The sequence below is a fragment of the Propithecus coquereli genome, unplaced genomic scaffold (assembly GCF_000956105.1).
Source record: "Propithecus coquereli isolate 6110/MARCELLA unplaced genomic scaffold, Pcoq_1.0 Scaffold105, whole genome shotgun sequence".
Lineage (NCBI taxonomy): Eukaryota > Metazoa > Chordata > Mammalia > Primates > Indriidae > Propithecus > Propithecus coquereli.
The window spans coordinates 1,880,934-1,899,646 of NW_012134414.1; the positions used below are offsets into that span (position 1 = coordinate 1,880,934).

An 18,713-nucleotide genomic window follows, 5' to 3' on the forward strand; every position below is an offset into this window, starting at 1 on the left:
TCAAACTCCTGGGCTCAAGCAATCCTTCTGCCTCAGCCTCCCGAGTAGCTGGGACTACAGGCATGCACCACCATGCCCAGCTAATTTTTTTATATATATATATTTTTAGTTGTCCAGCTAATTTCTATTCTTTTAGTAGAGACTGGATCTCGCTCTTGCTCAGGCTGGTCTCGAACTCCAGAGCTCAAACGATCCATCTGCCTCGGCCTCCCAGAGTGCTAGGATTACAGGCTCTCAGTGGCTTTTAAACTTAGTGTTTTGTCTGCACATACCTTGTGGAACATATAAAGACAAAAAACGGCAAAAGAAACAAACTGCATTTATAGTTTTAAAATATTTTATTGCCACTAATAGAATTATTTATCCAATAGCATACACAAAAACCATGATTTTTAGTATAAGAGAAAAAACATAAAATCAAAGAACTTATGCATTTCCCCCTTAAAAAAATACATGAATAATACTGCTTTGTCCAACTCAAATATAAGATTGCAGGATTTTATTTCCACCTGCTATTTGTCCACAGTTATGGCCTAGAACCGATGATAACTCAGTAGCAAAGAACACCTGAATATCAAAGATACTAAAGAATTATAATTAATTTTCTTAAAAACTTCATAATTCCATTGTTATCTGTTAGGATTACATAAAATAGTATTTACAGGTAAAATTAGATGATGCCTTCAATTTGCTTTAGTAAAGCAGTTTTTCCTTAATCATTTTTTCAAAAAAAGGCAGAAAACCTTAACAAGTCCTTTAAAAAGTAGAGGGAGCCTCTGTTCTCTCACATCCCAACAGACAGAACTGTGTGTTAGGTTCCTGTGTGAGAGGCATCCGGAGGATTTTGTTTTAATGGGCTTCCTCCAAAGGAGTTCACACACCTGTCCTCCCCCCTCACTGCTGTGCCCCTCCCAGGAAGAATGGGAGGGCAGAGTGGCGGCAGTGGTCGGGGGAAGGGAGCGGAACTGGAGGTGGGGGGCAGACTGTCAGGCAGCTCAGGCCTCAGAGCACTGACTGGGCTTCTCTATTTTAAAAGGAGGTCGGGGAGGCCTCCTGGAGAAGGCGGCATTGGAGTCAAGGAGAAGGCAGGGAAAGAGGCTTAGATAACTGGGCAAGAGGCCCCCAGGCCAGCAGCCTTAGCCCCGTCATCTCCCTGCCACCATTTCTGCCTTATTTCTCTCCATAGCACTTGTCACCATCAAACATACTCTGTAGTTTACTTTGTTTTGTCTGTCTGCTTCCCCTGAGAATGTATGCTTACACAGCGAAGAGATTTTTGTCGGTTTTGTTCACCGCTATATCCCTGGCACTGGGCCGTGGTGTGTAGTAGGCGTCTTTGTTGAATGACTGTTACGTTAACCTTGTTGTGTAACTCTATAAGGCTGCAGGCGGTTCATCTGTACTATAGCTTTCCCACAAAGCAGGGCCATAGGGCGGTATGTGACATACGTGTGACAGACATAGGATCTGATTTCTCTAGAGAGTTAGAGCTGAATGTGGAGAAAGAAGCTTAAGATTTAGGTAGTATATTGGCTGCATCTGTACAGTATGCTACGTATAGCTTACTCTCTACTTCCATGCACTGATCCATACACACGTGTGGGTGTGATTTTGTAATCTAGGGAGAGAAGCTTATTACCTCTGCATGAATTAGCCTTTCAAGTCCTTCAGAGTCTAAGCAGTCCTTTTATGAACTCACATAGTTTAACTAACTTGCTTTTAGCTAGGAAGTTTTCCCAGAGAGGTTGCGCTGTTTAATCACTACCAGAAAGAAAGCGGTGTATCCTCCCTTGACTATTAATTTTCGCTCTATTTCAAACGATCATGCCAATTGGCGAACATAATGCCAGCCTTGCTGCCAGCATGTGGTCTGAGGTCGCCGTTTGGTTGCAGGTTCGTGAATTGGAAGGTGAACTGGAGGGTGAAATTCATCACAACACGGAGGCCCAGAGGGGAGCCCACAGACTTGAGCGATGCATCAGAGAGCTGACCTCTACCAGGTATGCCAGGAGACCATTACCTGTGTGGCTGGCTGGGCTCTCCCCTGCAGAAACATGCTCCTTCAAGCCTGAAATGGCCTTCTGGGACTCCTGCAGTTCTGCCTCCATCTTTGTTCTTCCCCAGCAGTAGACACTGACTCACCCTCCCAGGGCTCCTGTGCTATTAGTGGTTTGGGTCTGTCTTTTTTCAGAGCTCTCAGGAAACAAAATGTGAGTGGCAAGTTGCAATTAGAAGTGAAAAGCTATTTATACCATCCGTATTTTTTCACACGGTAGTGTTTGCAGCATGTTCAAAAAGATGTCTTCCTGTGAGAGGCTGAGCGAGAACAACATATAAATGAAGTGACTGGCAGAGGCTCGGCGTAGCTATCCAGCCAGCAGGTTACGTGGGACACTGACTAAATTGGAGCTGGGAATGTTTCCACTCCTATTTTCTGGTTGCACAAACACTCAAGGCCACTGAGGATTCTGTTGTTGGTGCCAGGTGTAAAGCGCATCTGCCAGAGAGGCCTCTCTGTGGTTTCTGAATCTAACCTGTTGAATAACATTGGTCCCAGGCAAATAATTGAAGAGGTGGGCAGACACCTTACAAGTAACTAATGCATTTTCAGAGTAACAGTATAATCCTTCAAATACATTTTCACTTCCTCCCCTTTTCTTTCTAATGCAGTAGACATCGATTCCCTGATAACAAGAGCACTGTATTGTTCTCTCCCCTAGGGTGTAGCATCCTCCTTGCACACAGTAGGTGTGCATACTTTAGTTGTTGAACACAGATGCCAAAAGTTCCTTTCCAGCCCCCTCACACTGCACGCTATAGCTTATTTCAATGAAAAGGCAAACTCATTTTAGGCACCGTTTTTATAGCTCCTTTGACAGTACTAATGCAAAATCTGCCAGGCCTGATTCTGGTTCTCGAGGCTGAGTTGTTAGGGATGTCAAAGCCTGCCTTCCTTGCAGCAGGAAGGATGGTGCTGATAAGAAAGCAGAGCACTTCAGAAGCATCATCTTAGGCTAATTAAGATGAAATGAGCTAGTTGTACAGCTCTTTTATTACTAAGTGGTTCTTTTTCTAAGATGAGTTAGTCTGACACTTCTTTAGATCGTGCTAGGTATATCAGAGCCACCAAGGAGGGAGCCCAGGGTATGTGTGGCTAAGTAAGTAAAAACCTTGGGAAAATGAAAGGTTGTTATTCTACTCTTAAGAAGGGTAGGGAAGCCACCCATGTTGATGGACTGAAATGCTGCTTGTTAATATGCCTGGATTTTTCTTCATTTTATTTTCCCATCGATTATTCTTATTGTTTTCTGTAAACAACTTCACTATAGTACAAAGCGCCAAAGTTATACTTTTTTGGTTTTCATTGTTCCAAGGAACGCATTCTTTTTCTGTTGTATCTTATCTTTGCTTCTTTGTTGCGATAGTCTTAGTGTTTCTGGTGTACTAATATGGAGGTGCATTTCTTAATTTCTTCCAAGTATCTGCACAATGCATAGAGTAGGTCTATTCAGTTATGCAATGATTTTCTGCCATCAAATCAGATAATACCTTTTGAGGTCCTACTTTATGGAAGGTGTCAGGCTAGACCCTGTAAGTTAAAGAGATATTGGAGGACGCTCCACATTTCTTGATATAAATACTTGGTTTTGAAATATTCAAGCTCAATGCTGAGTCAATTTAGTCACCAAAATAATCATCAGAACTATGAGGCAGGGTATTTGGTGATAGCCCATTCACAGGTGCCAATTGAAAATATCATTTTGAAACAGACATAAATGTAGTTTTATTTTTCCTAGGAAAAATCCTCTGGGAAAGGAATCAAATGTGACCTCACTCCACAGCAGTTCTATGACTAGTCCCCACTGACCATTTATCTTCTTTATGTTCCTCTAACATTTGGAAACTCATCCTATTTTCTTTCTCCGGTGCCTAGAAAAATGTTCTATAAAGCAAGACATAAGATTAGGAACTTGTTATAGAATGTCAAGACAGTTCCTCTGTCCCCAACTCTTCTCCCACCTGCTGTGGTTTTTTTTTAAAAAAATTTCTTATGAGTGCATAATAGTTGTATATCTTTATAGGGTACATGTGAAGTTTTGATACAGGTATACAATGTGAATTAATCAAATCAGGGTAATTGGGGTTTCCATCACCTCAGGCATTTAACATTTCTTTGTGTTAGGAACATTCCAATTCTTCTCTTTTATTACAGTTATTTTAAAGTATACCCTAACTTATTGTTGTTTATAGTCACTTTGTTGTGCTATCAAATATTGTTCATTCTATCTAGCCATCTAACTATATTTTTGCACCCATTAACGATCTCCACTTTATTCCTCCTTCCCCACTACCCTTCCCAGCCTCTGATAACTATCATTCTACTCTCTGCCTCATTGCAGTTTTGACTGGCATTTTGCTGATGACTAATGATGTTGAACATTTTTTCATATACCTGTTGGCTATCTGTATGTCTTCTTTTGAGAAATGTCTATTCAGATCTTTTGGTCATTTTTAATTGGATTATTTGTTTGTTTCCTATCAAGTTGTTAGAGTTCCTATTCTAGTATTTAATCCCTGGTCAGATGGGTAGTTTGCAAATATTTTCTCCCATTCTGTGGATTGACTCTTTGTTGATTATTTTTTGTGGGTGTGCTGTGCAGAAGGTTTTCAGCTTGATATGATCCCGTTTGTCTAATTTTGCTTTGGTTGTCTGTGCTTTGGGGGTGTTACTCAAAAAGTCCTTGCCCAGACCAATGTCCTGAAGCATTTCCCCAATGTTGTCTTTTAGTAGTTTTATAGTTTCAGGTCTTAGATTTATATAATGACCTTCTTTGTCTCTTTTTATAGTTTTTGTCTGAAATCTATTTTATCTGAAAGAAGTATAGTTATTCCTGCTCTTTTTTGGTTTCCATTTGCATGGAATATCTTTTTCCATCCCTTTCAGTCTATATTTATCTTTATAGGTAAAGTGTGTTTCTTGCAGACAATATATAGTTGGCTCTTGTTTTTTCATCTATTCAGCCACTCTGTGTCTTTTGATTGGAGAGTTTAGTCCATTCACATTCAATGTTATTATAGACAGGTAAAGACCTACTACTGACATGTCGTTGTTTGATTTCCCCTTGTTTTGTGGTCCTCTCTTCCTTCCTTCCTGTCTTCCTTTGTTAAAAGTGATATTCTCTAGTAATGTAGTTTAATTTCTCACTTTTTTGTTTTTGTGGATCTGTTGTAGGTTTTTTATTTGAGGTTACATGAGGCTTGTAAACAACATTTTGTTACCAATTATTTTAAACACATGACAACTCTGTTTACAACCAAACAAATAAACAAGAGAAATCTAACAGAAATTCTACCCTTTCACTATATCCCCCCAGCTTTTTAACTGTTTTTGTTTCTATCCATATCTTTTTATACTATGTTATTTGAAAAAATGATTGTAGTTATTTTTGATAGGTTAGTATTTTAGTCTTCCTACTCCAGATAGAAGTGGTTTATACACCACAGTTACAGCAATAGAGTACTCTGTATTTGTGTCCTTACACTTACAGTGAGTTATCTACCTTCAGAAGATTTGCCGCTCTTCATTAATGTCCTTTTCTGTCAGATTGAAGAACTCCTTTTAGCATTTCTTGTAGGACAGGTCTGGTGTTGATGAAATGCCTCAGCTTTTGTTTATCTGGGAAGGTCTTTATTTCTCCTTCAAGTTTGAAGGATAGTTTTTGCAGGATATAATATTTTAGGGTTTGGGTTTTTTCCCTTCAGCACTTTGAATATGTCATGCCACTCTCCTCTGGCCCGTATGGTTTCCACTGAGAAGTCTGCTGCCAGACGTATCAGAGCTCTTTTATGTGTTATTTTTTTCTTTTATAGCCTACCTTAGGACCTTTTTTAAAAATCTGTGTCCTTTGGTAGCTTATTAAATGCCTTAGGGTAGCCTTGTTTGGGTTAAATCTGCTTGGTGTTCTATGACCTTCTTGTACCTTAATATTGATATCTTTCTGTAGGCTTAGAATGTTCTTGGTTGTTATTTATTTAAATAAACTTTCTACCCCAATCTCTCTTTCCCTCCTTTTTAAGGCCAATAACTCTTAGATTTGCTCTTTTGAGGCTGTTTTCTATAATAGATCCTGTATGCATGCCTCATTCTTATTTATTCTTTTCTCTCTTCTGACTATGTATTTTTAAATAGCCTGTCTTCAAGCTCACTAATTCTCTCTTGTGCTTGGTCAGTTCTGTTGTCGAGAGACTCTGATGCATTTCTCAGTTTGTCAGTTGAATTCTTAAGCTCTAGAATTTTTACTTTTTTTAAAGAACTATTTCGGACTGTTAAATTTCTCTGATAAACTTCTGAATTCCTTCTCTGTGTTGTCTTGAAGTTCATTGATCTTCTTCAGGACAGCTATTTTGAATTCTGTGTCTGAAACGTCACCTATATCCATCACTCTGGGATTGGTCACTGGTACCTTATTTAGTTTAGTGAGGTCATGTCTTCCTGGATGTTCTTGATGCTTGTGGATATTTGTCCACGTCTGAGCATTGAATAGTTAGGTATTTATTTTAATCTTCACAGTTTGGGCTTGTTTGAATCCATCCTTCTTAAGAAGACTTTCCAGATACTCAGAGGGAATTGAGTGTTATGGTCTAAGTATCTGGTCATCGCAGTCTTATCAGCATTGGGGGTGCCCCAATTCCAGTCATGCTGTTACTTTGGCAGACTCCCAGTGGCACTATCTTGGTGAATTGATTTTTGGTTCTTCTGAAGGTGCTTTGCTTGTGTGGATAGTTGTTGAAGTAGGTATTTGCGGGGAGGGGACGATCACTGGAGGTTTCTATTCTGCTATCTTGCTCCGCACTATCTTCCTACCTGCTCTGTTTTACCTTCAACTGCCTCCTATATTCAGGAATCTGGGTGTAGATATTGTTTAATTCTTTCAAATCTAGTCAAGAATATAATATCTTTATTTTTAGGGATAAGGAAACAAAATTTGGTTAAGTTGCTGTGTTGGGTGGGTTCTCCAGAAACCAGATGCCAAGGTGGAGTTAGAAGTACAGGAGATTTACTGGCTGGTGGTAGCAGCTGTGAACAATGAAGGTGAGAGCAAAACAGGATCAGGCAGAGATGCAAAAGGAAAGGCTGAGGGAGCAAGATTGGATGGAAAGGGCCTCAGACTGCAATGCAGCTCTGAGCAAGTCTCCACAAAGATTACCAGGAAAGGAGTCTCATGTTGGGTAGACACGGCGAGACACTCGTAACTCTGCTGTGCCCAGTTAGTGCCTGGGGGCTGCCTTGGAAGTGTGTGGCCTGAGCGCCAATGCTATAGCAGGACCCAAAGGCACTGCTGTTGGAGGTTATCAGGGAACTGCCCTTCTCACAGCTAAATGGCAAGTTCTTTTCTTGAAGGGAAATCTGTGGTGCACAACCATGGGCCCCACAGTTACTGAAAGCCTCACAGTTGAGATGTGAACCTCAGCCTAACATCAACAGCTTTGCCTTCCCAAGTGGGAGGAACATCATTAATGTCAGCAACCACTTCTAGTCTTTTTCAGTTTTCTTCTATGTGGCCTCCTTTACCACGTCCCTCCCCTCAACAAATTGCTTATCAGCAGTGAAACCTGTGTAGATTTTAGATTTTACTGTAAACACATAATTCTGTGAATTTTCAAATTTCATAAACCCGAGAGGTAGAGGAATAGGCAGGTGAGAACAGAAAAGGGATTCTATTTAAAACATAGACTTGTGTCAGTTCCCCAGCTAGGTGGTTTCCTATGTATCCATTCCTTAAACTTAGTAATTAATGATCTACTGTCAGATTATATTTTAATGTGGGGGTGGGGCATTCCAGATGATGGCAACAACTTGACTAGATCTTGGAATGATGGAGTAAGGCGGGGAGCTGTGGGGAAAGAGGAAACCAAGAGCCCAGTTGGAGTGGAAGGTTTGTGAGGGGCAGTGAAAGGTAAGTGGCGGGGCGGAGCAGGGGGATGGGGGTGGGGTGGAGCATGGATGTTGCCAAAGGAGGTGATGGTTGATGGAATAGGTAAAATGGAGCCAGCAAAAAAGTTTAAGCAGCAGGGGTAGGTTATTTCTTGATTAAATCAGTTTCTCAACTCTCAGCGAGTGGAGCTATAGTCTTCCTTCGGGAAGTTCAACAGCTCCAAAGTGGAAATGCTCCAGTCAAGGGGATATGGGGAATACAGAGCCCTACTATCTGCTCCCCTCTCCCCTCCTTCCTCCTCAGAATACCAAACCTCCGCGGAGCACCGCTGAGACACACTGTCCCCTGAGATTTCCCTTCTCCCGCCCGAGCCTGACTGTAATTGAAGCTACGAGAATGGGCGCACTGAAGTCCCCACAGCTATCTCCGATGATGCCCACACCACAATTTCAGAAAACTTGCCTTTCCTGTAATTCCATTACCCAAAGCCAAAGATCAGTTAGAAAATTCAAAAGAAACATTGTTTCGATTGGGGAATGATTAGTTTTCAGTTTTACATATGTGGCTTTTATAATAATCTACTTCATTCTTACTGAAAAACCCCAGGCAGGCATAGCTTGATTGGCATGGAAAAGCTGAAGACCAAACCGAACCTAAGGGCTGTAACTTCCATTTCAGCAAAGGCCGGTGGAGTGCCGTGGTGGATCAGGAGAAATGACTTGGTCCTTAGAGTTCCGATTATTAATTTCTTGGGACAAGTAGAGTTAAACCATTTTGCAAATCACAACTTTCAGATGATGTTTAATAACGTTTTCTAATCTTTATTTCCTTGCATGAAGCTACCCCTTGGTGAGGTCTGCTGGATCCTCCAATCCCCTTCACATACATACCTGTGCATTTCAGGCCGAGGAAGACAAGAATCTGAGCAGGATGCAGACTCCAATGGAAAAACTTCAGCAGAAAGTGCAAAGCTACAAGCAGCAAGTGGAGGCTGCGGTAAGTGCCTGGGGCAGTTGCAGCCTCAGGGATGTCCCAGCATTAGTTTTGATTAACAGAGACATGTGGCCCTACACTAGGCGAGCAGCTTGTTGGAGAGGACCTGCTTGGCTTAGAGTCTGCTCATTCTCTGGTTTTTCTCAAGTTACAGTTATTGCCCATGGTAAAAATGTGTGCTGCTTTACCCTCGAGGAAGCCAGGGCTCTCTCCTTTGACCTCATGGTGACACCTAAGCATGTGCACGCCAAGAAACTAGGCAAGTAAGAGCAGGGTGTTAGGTAGGGATGGCAAATTTTTGGCAGAGTAGTCCCCCTGGGGCCTCTCTCACCCCCAAGCCTTAGTTGACCATAAACACAGTTCACAGTATTTTTTCTTGATGATCCTGGACATGGTTGTAGACAAAACCACCATCACTTGAAATGTACTTGCCTTCCCTGTGTTTATAGCTACATGGAATGTAATTAAGTGCTATATATATTGGTTTATCCTTAATAATATCTCTTGAGGGGTTTCAAATTGATTATTTAAATGATTTGGTCTAAAACACTGCTATGTCTAATAATTACCTGTTGACCCATATAATTTTAAAGACAAGCCCCCTCTACCAAAAGATAGAACAGGATGTTAAACTGGCTAAGCAAACAACTGTGGTAATTTTATCATATACCAAGTCAGTGAATGCTATACTGCATCCAGTTGATGAAAACTGTTGACTAGGTTCTGAATTTCCAGGGAACAAAAGTTATAAAAATGGATCTTGTGCCTGCTAGAAAATCTGAATCCCTATATATCATATCAAAATATGATATTCCATTCAATACTCAGAACTTTAGATTCCTTTCACATTTTTCAACTTTCTCCTCTCAAAGCAAAAAAAATTGACTACATAGGCACAGAGGGTTTTTTTTTTTATTATTTTTATAGGAAGCACAAGCCAATCAATATCTTTCCAAGTATAAGTAGCAGCAACATGAGTTGAACAAAGTGAAGGAAAGGGCAGAGGTGGCAGAATCTTAAGTCAATAAATTCAAGATTAAAGCAAAAGAGTTTGGGGAAAAAGGTATGGCATATATTTAATTCTGTTCTCACTCTTAAATCATGTTGTTTAGGGCCCATGTCATTGCATAGACCAATATAACAAGAAATTTTTCCCTTTAAAAGCTTTTAAACAACAAAAAGTTCCAATAAAATCTTTCCATATTTACTATATTTTTCCAGATAGAATGAAATACTAAGTGTTTGAGTGTATGTACATTGCTTATACTTCTCAAATGCTTAATTCCATGTTAACTAGCAGGCTCTGGGACCTTGACTCATTTGTGTAAAATAATCAAGAATGATTTTAAAAAGCACGGGTGGATCTGCTTGAAATTCTGCGTGAACTTTTTCCATGGTAGACATGTGCGTGACTTTGTACTGTGTTAATAAGGGGACCAAAACGGAAGATGTTTAAAACTGGGGCAGTGAAAGAAAACAAACACAAGAATCCTGCTTTTTAGTTCTCATTTTGCCCTAAAACGCTGAGAAAAGATCTTTCTATGTCGGTGGCCCTTGAAATGGCCGTTCTAATCCAGTGGTAGAGGCCACTGCCCTAATTTTACTAGTAAAGTGACAGAGTGACAAAGAACACTGAACTGAATGTCTGGCAGGGTCAGGGTAGCCTCAGCTTCCTTATTGATATTTTCCCAGGAACAGTTTTTTAATGAGGTCTGGCTTTAGCAGAAGGAAGTTAAAGGAGATTACATAATGTGATACTAGCACCGAACATAGTTCCTAGCACAGAAAGGCACCATCATTTCATTTTTAAAAATTTCGTGCATAACTATCCCTCTTTCTTATTATAAATGAATTACTAGTAACCCTGCAAGTCCATAGCATTGCCAGTAATACATGTAAATAAGAGAGGTCAAAAGGAACTCTTTTGAAGGAGAGACTAAAAGTTGGTTATATTGAACATTTTTAGATCTAAATATGAGAAGCATGAATCATTGGCAGACTCCAGAAGTTTCTTACTGATGATTGAATAGCTGTCTCAAGGGTAAGTCCCCTATGGAGAGGTCCAGTTAAATGGTTTGACCTCTGACCTCAATTTGAGCAGTGTTACGGCACTGGATTTAGGGTCTCCTGTGCAGAGCCTGCCAGCAACCCGATGTAATTATTCGTTTAGGGAGGTGCCTCCCATGTGCTGCAATTGCACTCAGCTGCAGGAGGTCGAAGGGCCTCTCAAACAGATGCCATGCATTCGACTTTGTCACAGTTATTTCCAACAAAGAATACAGCCAGTGAAGCAGAAATTGCTTTTGAGAGGAATAGGAAAACCTTCCTTGGCAGTGCAGTGACTAATTGTTTCCCATTCACAGAAAAAAAAAAAAAAAGCCTCACAATCCTTTTAACTGTCATAAGTACAAGAAAAAGGTTTTCTGATAGAATTCTGTGTCCTGGCTGTGAAGCAGACTGGTGATGTGGCTGCAGAATCTTTCCCCTCATGGGGTCAGCTGAACAGGGCGTTGCCTTCACTGGCAAGGAAAGGCAGCAGAAAATTGAGAGTGACCAAGCATGCCCTTGGGGTGAATTACTCGTGTCTGCTTTCTATAATGCAGATAATTGCCTCAATTCTCTGCCTCCCTTTGAAGTTAATGAAGAGTTGGCTAAGGCTGGCTCACCTCTGGAAAGGCCTCAGCTTGATTCTGGGCATGTGTTCCACTGGTGAAAGTTGCAGGAATTTCACAGAATACACTGACATTCTGTTTTTCAGGTTCAAGAAGAATAAGCAGTCCCTGCTTTCAAAGGACAACAGTTGAAAATGTATAAGGAAAATGCCGGTTCACAACCAAAAACTTAGGCTACATTTCAAACAAACTGCATTTCTGTTTAAATTGCTTTTCATACCCTATAAACATAAGAGATTAGAAAAATGTAATAATTAAAGGGACTATCATTGCTTCCAAGGTTATTGGGGATTTTTTTGATCCTCCAATGCAAGTAAACTACCTTCTAACATTTCACATGACAGATTAAATAGAGGCAAGAATCTTTTAAATTCTGATGTTAAGAAATGAATTAATACTTGATGTGTTGTTAGTATTGCCTCTGAATGGGTAAGACTCATAGAAGACATCCTTAGACCAATCATACTCCATGGGGACTAGGGCATGTTGGTAAATGGTTGTTACTGTAGTGAACTTTGACTCATCCCTAGATCCACGAATCTATGTCTTTAGCCAGTAGTGGTAAAAGTTGATAACATTTTCTCTTAGCATTTTAACTTGTAGACAAAACCTTGGGACAGCTTGAAAATTTTACCGAAGGACGAAAAGGTGAGATCAGTGACAGTTCCCTGGACCCATAGTTCTTCCAGTTCCTCCCAGTCTCCTCCTCCAGTTTTGCAGAGGCCGGGTACGTGGGCAGCTCCATGGCAACGGGCACAAGTTCCTCCTGCAGATCACCCACAGCATTGCCATGGAGGCCGCAAGACACAGACATGGGCTCTGTTTGTTTTAACGGACTCTTCTTCCCAACTGCTGGCACAGCCCACCTACAGCGACTTCAGGCCCAGTACCAGATGTGGAGGCAGCAGCCTGGCATAGACTGCTCCACCAGCACTTGGGTAAGGTTGAGTCTCTGTAATAGATCCTTACTCTGTCATTCTCAGTGGCCTGCCTTCTCTGATCCAACCCCAATTCATGGATTAATTCAGGGGCTCAGCAGTATCAAAGGACCCAGGTTCTTTCTTGTCTGACATCTTCAGTGGTGTTAGTCTTTAAATTTGTCCTTCTAAAAACGAAACACCTTTCCAGAATTACCCCTCTGGGATACTTTTCTTTCTATCCTATTGATCAGATTTCCTCATAAGCCCGCGCTAAGCCAGACTAGTAGCAAGAGGGCTAGAATTGCCTGGTTTGACTCAGACAGATTAAAGCTGATCTTCCCCCAAATCAGGCCCACTCTGAGCAAGCTGAACCAAATTTGAGTTTGGTGATAGGGACAGAGTGGGTGGCACAGCTACACAGTGAACTACCGGGGGTGTCTGTCATGCTGTATCCAAAGCAATGGGCTCTCGATCTCAAACCAGTGAGAAAATGCTAAACATGTAACATGTGACTTTTAAGGGTTTTTGTCTGGAATAGTAATTTTAAAAAAGCTTTTGTAAAAATAAATTTGAAATTACCCTTTAATAACCCAATATTTACATCCAGGAAACATCTCCATATCCCAAACCTGGTCGTAGAAATTTGCTGTTGTCACACTACCAATCCTGAAACTGGAATGCTATTGTTTCTCCACACTCAGGCACTCAGTAAAACCAGTATCAGCAAACTTCAGCTTGGAAACACACATCCAGTTTTAATTTGAGTAACTGTCACAACATTGTAGCAAAAACTTAGCATTAAGAAAACTACAGGGTGTCCCAAAAGTCGCTATACATAGGGAAAATGGGAAATTGTAACTAAATGTACCTTTGTATGGAGATGTTTGGGATACCCTGTATGTACATGGGAGAAAAATCGGACCAGATGGCACCAAAACCACAATTCAGAATTTGTTTTCTTCAATAAACTATAGGATCAGAACCTTGATCAACGAAGTCACAAAAAGCCTGGTTATAGTGACAAATTCACAAGCATTAACATTAGATTATTTCTTTCATATAAACTGATGATTAAAATTAAGGAGACCAGATCATCAAGTCTTCTGGGCTCTCCCTTCTCTCCTTGCATAAAAATTTATATGGAAATCTAAATCTATGGCAAGGCTGATTAACAATATGAACCAGAAGAGTTCATTAATCTATCTTCATGACTAGAATCACTGAACTATGTAAGCCTGGTGTTAGCAGGCATAACCCAACTTGAGAAATATTAATTCTTGTGTTGATTTCACCCCCTTTCCCTAAGTGGTCTTAGAGATACTGACATTCTTACTCTTCAGGGTCCCCTAAGACTCACCATCCTAAATCTAGTTGCTCACCCTGATATAACCATTTATATAAAACTAGAATAAAATATCTTATTAAATCAATTGTCTTGGTTTCTAGGCCTTGGTTTTTGACCTTTCCACTAAGGTGACTACCTATTCTCTCACCCATTATCAGTTGATCACATTTTGAATCAGCTCCTAGTGGTAAACATTTCTTCCCAGTTCTCAGCGAAAGCCTTGTTGTAACCTCCTGGGCTGACTGTAGCAGGAATGTAAATGAATGAGACAGTTCTCTTCTAAGTTGAATTGGAATCCTTAACATCCAGGCATTTACACTCTTAATGTAGGTAGGAGATCAGCAAATGATGCGTATGTCTTGAAGAGTAATGTGATACCATAAAAGAGAATGGTTACCAGTCTTTACAGTAGTAAAATTGTCTGGTCTGACAAGCCCTTGTCTGGGATTGCACTGAAGAAAGGGGAGATGAAGTCACTGGATATTAAGGATGCTTGTCATGTGTTGTCACAGTCTTGTCTTCATTACATGTACTGGCTGAATATTCTGAAAGAGGCTAGAACCAAGAAAAATGAACTTTAAATGTCTATTTGATGGCAGCGGTTTTTCTGAGGGGAGGGGGTAAATTGATGAGCTTTAGGCTATGGCTTGCATTTGTAATTATAGATCCATGAGACAGTTATAAGTAGCTGAGTCTAATCAGTTAATTTTAATCTCCCTGCTAGACGTTCCTCAGTTTTTAACAGTGGAAAAGAGTTTACCCTGATCCTGGCCCTTATTTATGATTAATGGAACACACAAGTAAAAGGTAGGTAGCAAAAAGGAGGTGCACAGTCAAACTAATCTGTAAGGGAGTTATTCCCCAAGGAACCTAGAAGTGGCTGGAAAGGTATGGAAGTTCAGCTATTTGAGTCTGGGCAGAAACCATAGCCTGCTCTTCTCCATTACATCTGTATTTGCGTTTCTGTCCACTGCTATACCGTCTCACGCTCCATGCTCCTATCAGAAGAATAAGCACGTTGTCGCACCTTCATATGCTCAATGCTGTTTGAGATCTTTTCTATGAATAACAATAGGAGATGAGAAGAGCAACCATTTATTTAAGCACATAGAGCCTGTTTAATTACAGACATTGGGAAAAGCCTAATTGTATTTTTTTTTCTTCCTATAGTATCCAGCAATCCCTCCTGCTGTTTTTTCTCTGTAAAAGTCTTACGTGATGATATGTGAATCAGTCAGAACTTCAATTACCTTTTTATAGTAGCATCTTTATACTACAAATGGTTTGGTAAAGGAAATGACGCCTTACCAAATTTTCTTCTGCATTGTCAGCATCGCTGGCGCTCTCACCAATAAAGACGTGGCTACTTTCTACAGGAAAAAAGAATTTTAAAACATTAAATGAAAAAATTAAACACTGAAATTCTCCCTTGTTCCTATCTCAATATAATTATGGTATTAGAATCCCCTTCGTTACTCCCCCTTTGATGTCTTTCTTTTAACAAACAGCCTTAAAAATGTATTCAGTGTAGAAACACATCATCAGAAACAGCAGTAAATTTGTATGGTTGATTCAGGTGCCCCAGAGGGACCAGAGGCAGTTCAGTCAGCCCAGCAGATCCTGGCTCTTTAGGATTGTTGGCCTGGTTCCTCCCAACTGCTAATAATGCAAAAGTCATGGCCGAACAGGGACTGAGAGTGATGGTTAGAGAAGAACGGAGTACAGTGTCATTTCTCAAGGAAGGCCTCCTTCTGGGCTTTCCTAAAATCTGGCGCTTTTGTACCTATCCTAGATGAAGGTCATTTTAAAACAGTAATAGAAAAGGGAATTTAAAAATATATGAACCACAGTCAAATGAAACTACAGCCAGGGAGCTGGAGGTAGGCGAGGTTTTGTGGCTTTTAGTATAACAGTTTCAAATGTATTGTCAGCCCATCTAACTGCAGAACTATAGAATATTTTTTTTTAAGTGGCAAATACTCTGACATAGTTTTTGCCCATATCTTCTGACTGCTCCTCCAGAACCAGAAGCCATTCTTCTCACTGCTGTGGGAGGCTCACCTGGTTGGACTCCATCAGCAGCATGTCTGTTCCCTCTGGTTTCTAGTTGGGTTAGAGATCAGTGAGAAGGAAGAGTGAAGTCAGGCATTCATTCCCCCGCTCTTTCCCTATAAATCGCCTTGATCTGGCTGTGTCCTTCCATTGATGATCACTCTCCTTACAAGGCAACTGATTTTATGTGACCCTCTCCTTCCAAGTTTTGGGAAGTGCTCCCTGTCCTAGTCCCTTCAAGTTTAGGTTTGGTGGTGAATCAGGTGCTCCTAGCTCTGGGGGAACGTACTGTCTTCTGAGTTCCCTTTGTACAGTTTGGTGTGCCATGTGTTTTCTGTTGGAAACTGACTTATGCAGACTTCCAATGTAGAAACTAAACTGTCATTCTTGAGCAGTGCAGGTGGCACCCCCTCTCTCATAATTTGAAGCTAATCTAATCACAAGTACCATTATATTCAGTCAGGGGTTACCGTTGGGGGACAAATTAGTCTGCCCGTGACCTCTTACATCTGGCCAGCTAAGGGACAGGAACTAGCCTGGCTATTACTACAAATGATCACTGATTAGAAGTGGTGAAACTTGTTTGCTGTGACCCTTCAAACTTTATCTTCAATAATGGTTTCTGCTATAACCAAAATCCCCTAACTTTAGCATGGGCAATAGGCTAATATCAACCAGAAGAACACTTGAAAGGGACATAGGATCTATCTCAACTTGCCAGGGAAGGCAGAGCCTTCTCAGGGGGATGATGAAATAAGGGAGAGCTGCTGGGGGCCTAGGCCTGCCTCTGCCACTAGGTTAGCTACGCAGCTCTAGGTGGTGCACACAAATCTGTTTCACATGCCCGCTTGGCACTTGAGCTCACTTCCAGGATTCCTGTTTCCTGATCTGTAAAATGCAGAGAACAACTAGATCTAATTTTTGCCCAGATCCCTTCCAGCTCAAATTCTGTTAATAAAAGCAAGAAGTTCCATGACATCTTAAGATACTTTAAATTACTGTAAATAGTACAGGTTTGTTGTATAAAATTTAGTTTAGAAAAAAAATTTTAACAAAGATTAAAATGACCCATAAAAACAATGCAGTTTTGATCAGCACCAACCATGGACTAAGCTCAGAGCACAAGAGAACAGAGCTCAGGAATGGAAGTAGTGAGCAGGAAGCCCAGAGACTTACATATCAGGGCTTCCTTCTGAGATGTGAGGAAAAGGGAGAATCTATGGTCCCATCACACCAAAGGCAACTTTTTAAAGTTTTAGCTTCTTTAAAATGTGTTTTATTTCAATAGATTTAGGGAGTACAAGTGGAATTTTGTTACATGGAAGAATTATATAGTGGTGAAGTCTGGGCTTTTAGTGTACCCATCACCTGAATACCCAAAAGGTAATTTATACCCAAAAGGTAATTTTCTACCCCTCACCCGCTTCTGAGTCTCCAGTGTCCATTATACCACTCTGTATGACCATGCGTAGCCATAGCTTAGCTCCCACTTGTAAGTGAGAACAGGTGGTATTTGGTTTTCTGTTCCTAGGTTACTTCACTTAGGATAATGGTCTCCAGTTCCATCCAACTTTCTGCTGTTCTTTTACCTTTGGCTTTTTTTTCTATGCAGGGTAAATAAATCACCCTGTTTATCATTTTTAACACCAGATTAAAATTTTTTGATAAAGAAAACCAAATGATTTTCAATTAACTAGTTCACCTATTATTTATTGAAAACAGTAGGAAAACTGGAAGTAATGGTAGTGTGCTGCAGTGAATGTGGTTGTATGCATGTTGGTATGCCTGATTATTTAACTCAAGATCCAATTCTTAGAGGTAGAATGGTTAGGTGGAAACATAGAAGCATTTTAAAGCATTTGATAAATTTTGTGAATGACTCCAGAAAATTCAGATCTATTTACATGCCCAGTAGCGGCATGTATTTCCATGTTATCTTTATATATGATGTGGAACACCCAGGGGTAGGACCCGAATTATTCATGAGATATTACCTGTGCTGAAATTGTTACTTCTTAACGTACAGACCGGGCAACATTTTACCGTAGGAACTGACAAAATCAGAACAATCACCAAAACCAGAAAAGCTGCCAAAACCAGAAAAAGTCTGTGCCGGGAAGCTGTTCCTTGGCTCTGTTCTAAATAAAACAAAGAAACAAAGTCTGTGAACTGGAAGAAAAATTACCAAATAAGAAAAGTGTGGGTGGGTGTAGAGTATGTTTACTATTTTTAAAACTAGTTATTTTTGCATTACAGGTAGGAGGCAGAATTCATATGCATAATGAAAAGGTCCTTTAGAGATAAAACCAAGAGCCCAGTCTGGATAGGAGAGTTTGTCATGAGCTTACAAATATCTCCCAGTCTCAGTGTCTCTATTGTGGGAAACCTACAGATACCATAGTATTATTGGACCTTGGTGAGGGTGGGAGGGGAGAAAAGAGTCTAAAAACTGGAGAGGCTATAAGTCTATTATACATTTTAAGAGTCTATTGTTTTGCATGGTAATAAGAAAATTAACACACTTTTATAAAAGAATAGTGATGACTATAAACTAGCCTCAGCAGAGTGTTCACTTTAGAGGATAAAATGAGGGTACAGTCCACCTCTGGCTTAGAGAAGATGATATCTTAAGGAAAACAGTGATAAGAAATTCAGAGGTGATAAAAGGTACTGAGCAGAAACCATGGTCTTGAGTTAGAGGTGTCAGATAACCACAGGGATAATAGATATGGTAGTCCCCCCTATCCAAAGGAATATGTTCCAAGACCCCTGGTGGATGACTGAATCCTTGGAC

The 18,713-nt window shown here is 40.5% G+C and overlaps 2 protein-coding genes across 2 annotated transcripts in view; one reads left to right on the top strand and one right to left on the bottom strand.

Moving 5' to 3' along the window:
• MYH15 (myosin, heavy chain 15) overlaps positions 1-12,282 on the top strand; it is a 171,122-nt gene extending 158,840 nt beyond the window's left edge. The window contains 4 exon segments of the mRNA XM_012645946.1: positions 1,894-1,990; positions 8,833-8,933; positions 9,858-9,993; positions 12,206-12,282. Coding sequence (XP_012501400.1) covers positions 1,894-1,990; positions 8,833-8,933; positions 9,858-9,993; positions 12,206-12,282 — 411 coding nt within the window.
• Positions 12,283-14,350: 2,068 nt separating this feature from the next.
• HHLA2 (HERV-H LTR-associating 2) overlaps positions 14,351-18,713 on the bottom strand; it is a 38,113-nt gene continuing 33,750 nt past the window's right edge. Inside the window, exons 4-5 of the mRNA XM_012645957.1 lie at positions 15,176-15,237; positions 14,351-14,422 (exon numbers count right to left, since the gene is read on the bottom strand). Of these exons, the coding sequence (XP_012501411.1) occupies positions 14,351-14,422; positions 15,176-15,237 (134 nt within the window). The remainder of the gene's footprint in view (positions 14,423-15,175; positions 15,238-18,713) is intronic.